Here is a 12,619-nt window from a genome sequence, read left to right on the forward strand (position 1 = left end):
TATTAAACATTGTATCGCTTGAAGTCTGATTTCATTTGGCGGCTCTAACTGAGGAAAGGAGCCCCAGACAGGGACTAAATAGCTTACTACAGCCCCAACCTGAACTAATTAAATTAGTTTAGTCTGCAGAAAAAGGTTTTTCCAGTGGCGGCAGTTGTTGGTGGGCCTTTAATTGCTTTTGTGATGAGTCTTTAAAGCTGAACTGTGGACTCGGTCGATAAGGTGGCTAGCAAAATGAAGCAATTAATGGGGAATTTGTTTATGGTTCCACAGGGTCCTACACATCCTTACACATGCACGGGCAAAGAAATACAAACAGGAAAAGTGTTGGGCTTTCGTCATTGTTTCAATGTTTTATGAGTGCTCGTAAACGTACGGGAAATGCTCTTATTGCTTTCTTTTTTTTTTTTTTGCCTCCTTGAGGATTGGGCTAGCTATTAAAATGTCATCATGCATCGGCCAGGATGGAAAATGGGAGTTGTGTAGGGCAAGTGAACTGTAAGTCAGGACACGCAATTCTTGGGGCCTCCGAGACGCCCGGTTTTATCGACTGGGAGAGAGCGATTCCTGGGCGTATTTATTATTTAACACCTAGAAACCTAAGCGGGAAATGGCTATAAAATTGTTGACCTTTTTTTTCCCCTACTCATCATACTTTCTTTTTTGGCACACGCGTCTCGTAACTCATGCAAAAGTTTCCCAGCCCATCTTGGGAGGTCCAAAAAAGTCTTTGCTTTTACGACCTAGTCGGTACTCCTGTTCGTTTTATGATTCAAGCAAACACACACAACATAGGTCGAAATATTTAAAAGTGCGCTTAATTATGCCCGCAAAAACGAAGGAGAAATAAACTTCGCATTAATGCCGAAAAAACTGCCAGAAATTCTAAAACGGCACACGGCCATTGGGTAATAAACTTTATTTGCCTTTGCTTCTGGGGTAATCAACAAAGTCTTCTATGTTATATTGTACAAGAAGTGTTCGCGTTGGGTGGTATTCTCAGAAAAATATCGGCACAGCAAAAGGCGAGCATTTAAACCAAGTTAATAGGGCTAAGGTGGTGCCAACTTTTGTGGTTCAAAGTGACTTTCAACTGCAGAGAATGTGTTTACTCTAAGTTGTAAGAACATAAGCCACGTTTATATTATATTTTAAAAATAAAACTCATTTTCTTTAATATTTAATAGCTATTTTATTAACTTTTATCACTTTTACATTTTTACAGATAACAAACTTCTCGCCACATAAGCCGAAACACCTGCCGCATAAATAAGGGTAAGTTAATTCCCAGCCATCTAATGGCATCTCAGTCGTCCAAGGCTGTTGTCGAACAAGTTGGCCGTTTGCCGGGGGGGATTAAGCTACATATTCTACATATTCCCTGGTAGACCGCACCGTTGTCCATTGGCCATTCAGGCCACCGATCATAGCGAACACATTTGGAAAAGTGGGGACATGACAGGCCGAATGGTTGAGTCTGAGATCGTTGTGGAAATGTTCATACTTGCGAGTATACGAGTATGTATGTAGAAATTCTGCAAGTGCAGTTAGACGCGAGACTCAGGTGATATATCTCACGACTCACGAAACTAGTTTACGCAACATGTGGCAATTTTGCATGCCACAAGAGGCCACAGAGGACGTGCCACACAGCGCACTGGGGAAAAGAAACCGAAACAAAAATTGACATTTTGACATGCGGCTTGTACCGGGCGGTACTTCAAGATTCGCCTCCGATAAACTACAAATGGTTGCACAGCAAAGAAGTTGGGCAGCATAGCGACCGGTTTGCCGGCGCTCAAAAGCAATCCGTAAAGTGTCTTTTAAATACAAATGTTATCTACCAAGAACCAAGAACCGAGAATCTAGAAGCGAGTAGTCCAGACCAAGAAATAAAACCGTACGTGCCGCATTTGATGGTGCTGTTTTTGTTGTCGCCGGTACGATTTTTAATGGATTGACGGCAGACAACGAATACACATTAGAAATCCAATCCTGCTCCAGGTTTTGGGTCCAGTTCAGTGCAGTCCTGGAGATCGCGGGTCTCCCAAGTCATGCACACACATGGGTCCATCCATGTACCCGTCTGCATTTTCGCCCAACCCCCCAGTTTTCCCGCCCCGCTTTGCGTGCCAGGAAAATTGTCTTCGCTACTGCAATTTTCCTTTCTGGCTTTTGGCTTTTGCATTTCAATAACTGGATGGGTCAGTGGCTGTGGAGTTTTGTTTGGCACGTACGGCATAAAGTATCTGTCTGGGCTATCGCTTACCACCACCCTGCCACGCCCCCTGACAGCAAGGGGCGTGTGCGCCATTTCTTTTGAGGCAGTGTCTGCATATATTTGCTTAAATTGCATCGAGTGTTTGAGTGTTTGCCAGTTACTTGATAAAACAAACTTCGTATTGGTTTCAGGTTCGGTCAACTAATTGGCGACTCCAGCAAAAGGTGGTTGAAGTAATTGCCAGGGGTGGAGCAATCGGAATGGGGTAATTGGATTACAACTAAACCTTAAAATAATGTTTATTTTTATGTAACTTCTATAAAAAAAAGAAACCCTAAAAGTCCATAACAAATATTAAAATTATCAATGAATTTATTTAAATTAGATTCTGCAACTCCAATACTTAAATTTATATGTTGTAACCGATTGTCATGTAATACTAAGGGTGAAAAATATTTTTTCTTTCTTTCTTCTAATACTTAATGGGACTGATTTCGTTACACATTTTCCAATTAATTTGCAATGGTTAACCTTCCCCTACCACATTCTACGTAAAATTTCCTCAGCTGAAGAATATCTGCCCAAATCAAAGTAGCGAAGGTTGAATGGGAGTCGAATTTCCGTCGTTTAATGGGCGCTAATAGAAACAACCTTCATCAAATCGAATCAAATGGGACAAAACGCCACTGACAAAATGCAAGTCAATATGTCAGGCGAGCAATCAACACTCGTAAACGAGAATGAAACGAAAATCAATGCTAAACCGGAAAATTGTACAACGCCTGAACTGTCATAAATTCTTTTGATGACACTAATAAATAAATAAATAATAAAAGGGCTGCCGCTCGCCGTTGCCGTTCGATTCATTTTCAAATTCAAATTAGCGACATATCACAAATGTGTCATCAGCAACGAAGACGGACTGACCATCACTAAAGAGGGGGTGTAGTTGGGTATATAGGGCTAGGGAGCCATAAAAGTTGAACAAAAGCTTTGCGAAACCGACTGCCAACCAACCTAGAGCCGGATAACAATCACACACCATAAAGTGTGTTGAAAAAATATTTGCATACAGCCATAAAAAAAGTTGGATGCTGCTGCAGGCCAGTTGGAGTCATTAAAAGAAGCCAGCGACTATCAAAAACTAACTGGCCAGGGGACACTTTTTGCTCAAATGGGTAACCGTACTATACTGATAAGCCTGTTTTTCCTAGTATGCTATTCCATATAGTAGGCACTGCTTTAAAATATTTTGTTTATTCTTCAAGAATTAATGTCAAACTTTATTTATAAAATGTATAAAATGCGCTTCAACTGGTAATTACCATTTATTATTATCATTTGCCTGTTTAACCTATTAATATTAACGATCACATTAAAGTCGCTGAAGCCTGAAGTTTGATAGAACAATGTTTATACTATAAACTTGGCAGCTAGGTGCTTAAAACTCGATGGTAAAAAACTACACTTTATGTTGTATATTTGTCATAAGCTGTCAGATTGAATCATCATTTAAGCAGCATAAATCAAAATAAAATGGCAATAAAAAATGGTAATGAAAGTAGGAATATTATTTCAATTCAATTGGTTAGCAAATTCGCAGAGCCACTTTACCACTTTAAAAATAGGGTATTTTTAAGGCTCGGCTTAATCAATTGCTCGTTTCCTACTCGTCTTATTTCAGCGTTTTTTATGTTCATTTTTGCACTGTCGTTCGGGTTGTAATTAAAACTTGTTGGCAGACTGTCAGGCAGCGAGTTAACAAGTCGGCGGCTCCACAGACGAGATGGTGGCACTGGGGCGTGGGGATGAGCTGTGAGCTGCGAGTTGTGAGTTGGCGAAAATATTATTTAATTGTCAGGCCAGGCGCTAATTAAAGTCCAAGCCGGGCCGCCAAGTCTCTCGCCCATTTTGGCCATAAAGCCAAACACTTAACGATGCTCCACGACCATCTTCAGCCCGATATTTATGTTTATTGACTGGTGAGGCTGCTGCTTCTGCTGGCAACTGACATCATCATCAGCAGATGGAGCACTGCGTCCGTTGGAGAGAGAGCCAAGTTAGTCATAACACTTGGGAGCAATGTGGCAGAAGGTCTGCCTAGTGGAGATGTCAGACCGAGTTATGGAAATTGTTGCAAATTATTTATTTATTTATGCACGTGGCATCCACAGCCGCGTTTGTCGCCTGATTATGTGCTTATTTATAAGAGCCAGGTACACATAAGAATAAATGCGGGATTCAGCGACTGCCACTAATGAGATGCAAGCAAACGGCATCCGCGCTGCATATGAATATCAATTATGAGAGGAGGGGCGCAGCCCAGGCCATGATCCTTATGGCCATAATCGCAATTCAAGGGGGCTGCCACGCCCCCAGCTCTGGCAGCTGCCTCCTCCGCTCGGCTTTCGGGCCAAATTGAAGTGGCAGAACAGACGTCTAGACCAAGTACGCGATGCTATTCGGCGGTGGTCGTAACAAAGCTTTTAAGCCAAAATGTTTGCCCATTTGCATAGTAACAAAGGCCCGAAAGTGTCGGGGAATTTGAGTGCAGATAGTGCGGACAGCGAGCAGATAACTGATTCAAATGATTTCACAGCGAGTCTCTGGAAAGCACTTGGGTTTCTCCCAAATGGAAAGATTCTGCGCTGAGCTAAAAAATATATATACATTTTAAAACTATTTTAAATAAAAATGTAGTTTAATATTTGTCTGGTTAGACTAGCAAACAAATTTAAAGCCACTATTTTGTAGTCCTTCGAGTTGATATTACATTCCATTACTTTCATGTTTTAAGCTTTCGATTTAAATAACCTTCTTTGGGCCCAACTCAATTGACTTGATTGCAGATATCAAACGTCAAACCTCTTGGGTCATTTCGACACTTGACGACAACGCCCTTCACAGGACCTGCTCCTTCAGATCCCTTAACCGGCCACGCCCTTTGGCCCAACGCCCCCTTTCGCAGTCCTGCTTATTTACAACTTGACATTTCACTTGCGATTCGCGGGGCACTTTTATGCGCTCCAATTGCATTTTATGACAGACAAAACTGACCTACTTAAGGCTCTCTCCTACGCACACACACACACTTACACACATATACACTCAAGCATCAGGGACACAGCTGCCACGCCCATTTCGTCCTTACTGGGTTTCTGTTTCTCTCTCCAGCGCATTATAAATTTAATGGGCTTGACCTTTTTTCCCTCGATGCTCGACCGCAATTCCAATAGATTGGCAAACTGAAATCTGAGTCCAGCGGAAATCGACATAAAATTTAACTAAAATGTCCTTAAGTAGCTCAAGTGCTCAAAGGGGGCGAACAGGGCGGAGGGGCGGTGTGAGTGCGTAAGGGATGGGGTGAGTAAGTAAAGGATCCACAAGTGGGAGAAGTAAATTTGAAACTTTTCTATGGCTGAAGAAGATGCGCTTTAAATGGCTGGCAACTCTTTTATCTCGCTTTGTTCGCCGGCCAGGGTTGTCGCATTTCACGGTGGATGCACAGCGGCCATGGCCACGCCCCGGCCGCCTCTGCCATTGTCAATATCCTGGCAGCCATTTCCTGCTTTGTTTTGCTGGAAAGGTCGTAGCGAACGCTTTTTGCCGCCACTGTTGTCCAGTCATGGGTAAAAATTTTTGTGACTGAAACTCTCAAGTAACTTGGCTCAAAGTGTGCGCTTTCTTTTTTCTTTATTTTCATTTTATCCGCCCACCGATGGCATTGAATAAGGCGTCCCCAACTAGAAGCAAAAACATTGAAAATTGTTTTCTTTTTCTTTTGCCACTTTTCCCAGGACTGTCTGTATTTGCTTTTATTTTTTTAAAATTCTCCTTGGCTGTCATCTTTTTCCTCGAACGATGCTGCTGCACTTGAGGAACTTTTTGCACTCGCCAAATGTTGTTTCAATGCCTGGGCCACTTTTTTGTATGAAAGAAAGCCCTCTGTTTCTATCTGGGTGGATGGTATTGATATAGGGGTCCCGAGATGCGCTTGAATGATTTTTGGTTCGTGCAAATATTTTATTGACTATTATTCTGCCTGCTCTTGATTTCCGTTCAGTTTCGTCCTTGTCCTTATTGTTCTGTGTGCGAATCCTTCAGGGTCTCCGACTATTTTCCTCTCAAGGGTTTATTTTGGCTGTGTTTTTCCCGATACACCATACACCATACATGCGTACATATTTTTGTTGCGCAATTTCTCACTGCCGGATAAATATGAAGAAAAGCCGAGGAAAAACTCAGAATGGCATTTATATTCTCTTAGAGCTGAGTTTGCTTGTGCAAACGTAGCAGGAAATTCAATAGGAAGGGCGCTGGAAATTGCCAAATTATGAGAAAATTTATGGCTGAATTTAAATTACTTGCAAGGCATCATTTTAAAGTTGGAACACTTGAAAGCTTTGTCATGCTGCTACGCTGGTACCTCTCTCAAATTTCGCTAAATTCGAACAGTATGTTTAACCTTTTAAATTAACGAAATTGCCACTCATTCAAAGCGTTTCAAATGTTTTGCACATGCCTCGTACCCTTCGTTTTTCCTCAACTCGTGTGCCCCAATGAATGGCGGCAATTATACCGTTTAGCACGCATTTCTGTTCGGCTAACGCCACAGCTCATTTATCATCATGACGGCATGTCTATCTGTACACAGTAAAAATGGAAATATTTGTGCAAGACCAGTATTTACTGTGAAACATGTATTAAGACTGCGGAATATTTAAGCGAAGTTCAAGGGAAAACTAGGAATTTGTGACCTCATGTTCATTTTACTAAATTGGGGTTTATTACAAGACAAACTAAAAATATATATAAAAAGAAGCAAAAAATATTCTATGTGTACTTATTGCTTTTTCTATTAGTTCTTGTGGAAATGTCGGAATATTTTTTAATATTGAACGTCGTCTCTTTCTATTTTAATTGGCGCCCTCAAACGGCGCGAAACTAATGAAAAAATCATCATCAAAGAACCTAGAAAAAAAGGCAATGAATGGATACATCGAACGTGGAGGTGGTGGAGTGCTGGAAAACATGGCGTTTTAAAGTCATTGCTACTAATTTTATGAGACTTTCCTTTTGGCACTTTTCCTTTTTGGCCCGCTTCCTTTTTCCCTTTTGTGCTTCCGCTTCCTTTGCTCGCCAAATGATTATTGCAAGCCGTAAAAGGAGAAATGAAAATGAAACACAAATGGACGCAGCTGAAATGAAACCATCCTTGAAATCTATTGTCTGTCTGGCCGTCCAGACAATTGCAGAATAAACAAACATGAAAACTGCCTAAAAAACAGCTAAGAGTAAAAACAAAATCGTGCCAACAAATGATGCCAGGCGCGACGGGGTGGGAATATCACCGAAGTGGCAGGACCCTTAACAAAATTGAAAAACATCAAATCGAAATGAAAATCAAAGTACATGGCTGTCAGATAGGCAATCGAATGCATCCCAACTGACATCTTCGAAATTTAAGTACACTTTTAAGCGCCCAAGTAGCATAAAAATCAGCATAAATATTTGTTGTTATTCTCGCCATAATGACGGTGTCGTATTCGTATTCCCCCCCGCTTTTTATCCCTTTTTACATGGCACGACTGCAAATGAAATGAAAACATGCAAAACAATTAAAAACAAACAACAAAATGACCAACAACAACAAGAACAACAACAACGGCAATGGAAACCTTGGCAGCTTGTTATTGAAAATCCACCAAGGGGTTAAGGTGGCTTCAGTGGGCGGACTTCGAGGCGGGGGGGAAGGGGGGCAGGGATTAAAACAACAGGACCATGTCGAACACCTAGCCAAAGGTATACAACCCATCAACATCAACATCAGCCGCTGGCAACAACAATGCACTGCCACAACAACACACAGCACACAATACACACAGCACACAACACACACAACTCCATTTGCTGCGTTGCAATGGTAAAATAAATAAATATTCATGTTGGAAATTTACTTGTAAACACGCAAATTGTGAAGCAGCCGCCGCCAATGAAGGACTTTTGGGATATACTATATCAGGGTGGATTCGCAGTCGATTGCTTTGTTTTCCCACTTTTCAAGTGCAGGTCAAAGTCGGGGTCCTAAAATGTGGCGATTTCGAGAGAGGTTCGCAAATGAAACAAGCAAATAAAAACAAATAATAATGAAAACATAATTGGCAACTGCAAGCGAACTAAGAGTATGTAAAACACTTGCAAAGGGGTAGATTAAATCATTAAAAGTAACAGAGTATCGATGTTGGAATATATCATTATCAAGATTTGCTTATTTTTAAGTGAATTATTAATTGAAAAATAAAAGTTGTAAATTGAGCATATGTTGTAATAATCTGTAAGAGGAATTAAATAATTTAAATTAAAAAACAATATTTAAAAGTTGGCTTTAATAAAGTGACCTTATGAATGCATATTCCATTACCTTATACACCAAACACGTGAACATTAATCCCCGACTCACTATTTTGCGCTGAATTTTCCCGACTCTTGGGTGGAAAAGCCAGAAGCCCACACAACCCACTGAAAATGAAACTGGACTCCGAACATCCCGAACTGCAACGTGGGCCATAAACAAGGACACGTACGCAATTAATTGCAGAATTATTACAAATTTCATTACATGCTAAAATATGCAAATTGTTTGACGTTGCCTCGCCTGCAGCTCCGCACAATCCGCTATCTGCCTCTCGCTCCTTCCGCTGCTGTCTCTTTCTGCCTGCGCCATGCAATTAAATGCATTTGCATACATAATAAATAAATAATGCAGACGCAAAATTGCAGCATTAACTTTGCCGCTGATGTGCGAAAAATGAAAAGAGAGCGAAATTCTTTTAATTATCATTTTAATGTGTTTATGAACATTTAGAATAGTAAGCGAAAATTGCTCCCTAAATTGCTGAGGGGTGGCTTAAAGTGCTGAGGGGGCGGAGGGAAGTGGAGGTGGGACAGCTGCATTCGTTTGCACTGAAATGCCATAAAATGGCAACAATTTGCACACAGCTGTCGCTGGCGAGGGGTGTTCAAGTGGTTCGAATTCGGACCGAGAGTGGCTTTTATTCGCTCTATTCTTTCCTTCCTCCCAGTCGCTGGAAATATTGCATTTCAACTAAAAAAATGCATTTATAAACTTAAATATTAATATTTCAAGAAAACCCCGTTCTTTTTAAAGGAATTCGCAACTTATTCAGAGACAGTAAATGAACTATGAAAAGGACTCGTATAAAGAGAAACAAAACAATTCGACAGCAAAATCGAAAAGAGGAATTCTTTCAGTGCCCTGTCGCTCACTCAGCTGCAAATTGTTTGCAGCCTGTCTACATAAATGTTGCATGTCTACAAAATATTTGGGTTAAAAACATTTGCACAGAGCCGGAAAAAAGAGTATATATTTGTATTTGCATGATTGCACAGGACGGGAAGATCCAAAAGGGCATAGGGGTATGGGCATATACTAGGACATGGGATACGGATGACAGAGGGTGGCGCATCAAGTGCGGGCTCTGGTGGTGGTCAAGGAGTAGCTGGAATTGGAGGTGGACTGCGGCGCGGAGTGGGATATGGAATGGCTTGACCTCTTCTCGGGAACCGCGTAGGTGCTGTTCTTTCCGAAGCGAATCGCCATCCTGCTGCCCGACTCCATCTCCTCCTCATGCGGCACATTGACCCAACCTGGTCGATGGGTGACGTTCTCGGAATGGGTTTGCTTCTCCGCGAACCAGTGCACCCGCTCCCCATCCTCGACCACCATTGGACCCTCAGCTTCCCCTTTAACCGAGTCCACCTCGCGTTTAGCCTTATGCAGCACTGCCCGCCGATAGGATCTTGTGCGTTTTGGGGCAGTCGGCACCTTCGACTCTGGCGGAGGTGGTGGTGGTGGTATCGGATACTGGACACTGGCACACTCTGGGCCACTACGCTGGCTTCCCGGGCAAGTTAACCGCGATCGTTCCCCGTCATCCTCATCCAAACGGCCGAACTCGCAGTACAACTCGTCCAACTTTCGCTGCAGACAGTTGCGCAGATTGTTCTGCCGGCAGAGCATCTCCTCCAGCTCCCGAATCCTTTGACCCTGCGTCTTAATGACCTTTGTGAGCTCACGCCGCACCTGCTGCTCACACTCACAGCCGCAAGGCGGTTGGGTGAAGTACTCCGTGTGGGTTTTCGGACAGCACTCCGGCTGACAGCAGGGTTCGTCATCTTGTGGCACGCTGGAAGGCTTGGTGCACTGCTCACACTTGCAGGGACACTCGTCCGAGGAATGGGGGCCGCGGCCCAGGAGCAGGACATCCGTGCAGCCTGGAAGGCAGTTGTTGCGCCGCTGCCTAAAGTGACGGATGGTAGGAAATAATCGAAACCCAGGCAATGATTTGTCTCACCTGACACTCGGATCCTGCTCCTGCTCCGCATCCTGCAGCGCCTGCATGTCCTCTTCCAGCTGCTCATCCTCCTGCATGGGAGTGCGTAGAACGGTGACCTCGGTGCCATCGATGTCAGGAAAGTTCCGACCTGTGTCCTTGAATTCCGATTCCTGCACAAAGATCTCCGTGTCAGACTCTTTAGAGTCCAGCTTCTTGGTTATCTTTAATTCGGAATCGCCTTCATCCGCCGGCTGTGGCTTCAAATCCACGGTGGACTGTCCCTTGCCGCAATACGTGGGCAACGAAGCTCCGTTCAGGAGGAGAACATTAACCGACGGACGTTCCGGACCCGGTTGGCCATCATCCGGACACTGGCATCCTTCACCACCCTCCCTTTCCTTGCGGCGCTTCTCCTTTTCGCGCTCCTCATTTCGCAGCCTCCGCCCGACTTTCTTGGCCCGCTTCACAAAGTCGGGAATGTGCTGCACGCAGACGCAGCACTGGTTCTGGATGCTCTCCAGGCAGCAGTTCTTGGCCGCCATACTGGACTGCCAGATCCTGGCCTCCTCCTCCGTCTTGGGATACGCATACGCATCGTTGCCCTGCGCATCCTTCGCCGGCGGCTCCTCGCCACAGATGACACACCTTCGCCCAGACATGAGATGGTTTATTTCTCTTATTTTTAACAAATTTAATTTTTTTTTTTGGTATAGGAATTAAAACATCAGAATTTGTAAAGGACAAATATTTCGGAACGGTTGAAAGCTAAAGCAAAGGAAAACATAATAAATAATTATAAAACATAGAAATAAGGAGCTTCAATTATTGAACAACTTTGTCTCACTACCATCCAGTTTAAGCGTTTTAAAAGGAGTTAAGTTTAAGAGTTTGAAAAGGTGTTAAACTATAGACAAAAGTATATGAGGTTGAATAAATTGTTGTGTTGCACGGCTCGTTTTTATTGGTCCTCTTTTTGTATAGAGATAACGAAATAGATCGCGTTGCAATCCATCTTGCTTGCGTAATTGCTTTTCCTTTGTTTTTTTGTGCATGCATTTTTCGCTTTGAATGCTTTTGAGCAACTATAACAACGCACCTTGCGGTTTTTGCGGGAAGTGAATTGGGCTGTGAAAGCCGAACGCGTTGCATGCGGATACGGATTGTGGTGAGGAGGGGAAAAGAGGCAGAGGAGTTTTACCTGGTGGTGGCTGTTATGAGGTGGGAATGATTTCGAAACCGCTGTGGCACAGACCCACTCCCGACTGCACTTCACGGCTGGTCTCTGGGGCCCCAGCAAAAAAAAAAAATAAAGAGAACGCGCTCTGGTATGCCCCATAAAGTGGGGCAGCGCGGCGATTACTATGCTGCAAACGCATTAAAATCAATTGATTGCGGTGGAGAATGCATAAGATATGTGAAATGCGGATCAGTAATTACAACAAAATCCGTAAATTAAATTGTTTAAACTTGTCGCAAGCGAGTGGAGAACGAGCATCTGAAATTGGTTACTTTTTCTATATTAATCTTTTTATTTGTTAGATAAGTAGTGCATTAACCAACATGAATTTCCATTTTGACACGCAAGAATCAGCGTCCTCGATAGTATAGTGGTTAGTATCCCCGCCTGTCACGCGGGAGACCGGGGTTCAATTCCCCGTCGGGGAGAGATGTATTAATATTTTTTTGTCAACCAAATTTGTTTTTTAATATACATATTTTGTTGTTACATCATTAATAATTTATTAGTTAAAAATATACCAAAGCTTAAACAGTAAAATAATTCAACAATTTGAATTAAAGGGCTTGGCAAAACCAAAGCAACATTTTTGAAAAATAATAATAAAACCACCTCGACCACTAGTGGCCAATTCCCATTAAATTCCCCCAGGCATTAGGCCCTAAAAAACGACTAAACTGTCAGAAAGTCGCGCTAACGCCCACTAAATAATAGAGAGTGGAAAAAAGTGCGTTTCGATTCGGTCAAGCCCAGAAATCTGCGCAAAACCGCAAAACAATAGCTACAGTGAGCGGAAAATCTATG

At 42.8% G+C, this 12,619-nt stretch overlaps 2 protein-coding genes and 1 non-coding gene across 3 annotated transcripts in view; 2 read left to right on the forward strand and 1 right to left on the reverse strand.

Moving 5' to 3' along the window:
• LOC6533991 (protein slit) overlaps positions 1-12,619 on the forward strand; it is a 53,507-nt gene that overhangs the window by 8,767 nt on the left and 32,121 nt on the right. Inside the window, exon 2 of the mRNA XM_002094645.4 lies at positions 1,226-1,275. The gene's annotated coding sequence lies outside the window, so the exon portion shown is untranslated. The remainder of the gene's footprint in view (positions 1-1,225; positions 1,276-12,619) is intronic.
• LOC6533988 lies at positions 9,579-11,343 on the reverse strand. The gene is made up of 2 exons (XM_002094643.3): positions 10,597-11,343; positions 9,579-10,542 (listed from the first exon to the last, which is right to left on the reverse strand). The coding sequence occupies exons 1-2, from the start codon at positions 11,235-11,237 to the stop codon at positions 9,708-9,710; spliced, it is 1,476 nt and encodes a 491-aa protein (XP_002094679.1). The 5' UTR covers positions 11,238-11,343; the 3' UTR covers positions 9,579-9,707.
• On the forward strand, positions 12,172-12,243 carry Trnad-guc. Its single transcript has one exon. It is a non-coding gene; the product is annotated as a tRNA-Asp (tRNA).

This window comes from Drosophila yakuba, chromosome 3L (assembly GCF_016746365.2).
Source record: "Drosophila yakuba strain Tai18E2 chromosome 3L, Prin_Dyak_Tai18E2_2.1, whole genome shotgun sequence".
In the NCBI taxonomy this organism is placed as follows: Eukaryota; Metazoa; Arthropoda; class Insecta; order Diptera; family Drosophilidae; genus Drosophila; species Drosophila yakuba.

What these genes read in the sequence shown, in the direction of transcription:
- LOC6533988 (XM_002094643.3), bottom strand. Translation starts at nt 11,237, where the DNA reads ATGTCTGGGCGAAGGTGTGTCATCTGTGGCGAGGAGCCGCCGGCGAAG. An exon ending in GAGCAGGATCCGAGTGTCAG is followed by an intron (nt 10,543 to 10,596) that starts GTGAGACAAATC and finishes CCGTCACTTTAG; the next exon opens with GCAGCGGCGCAACAACTGCC.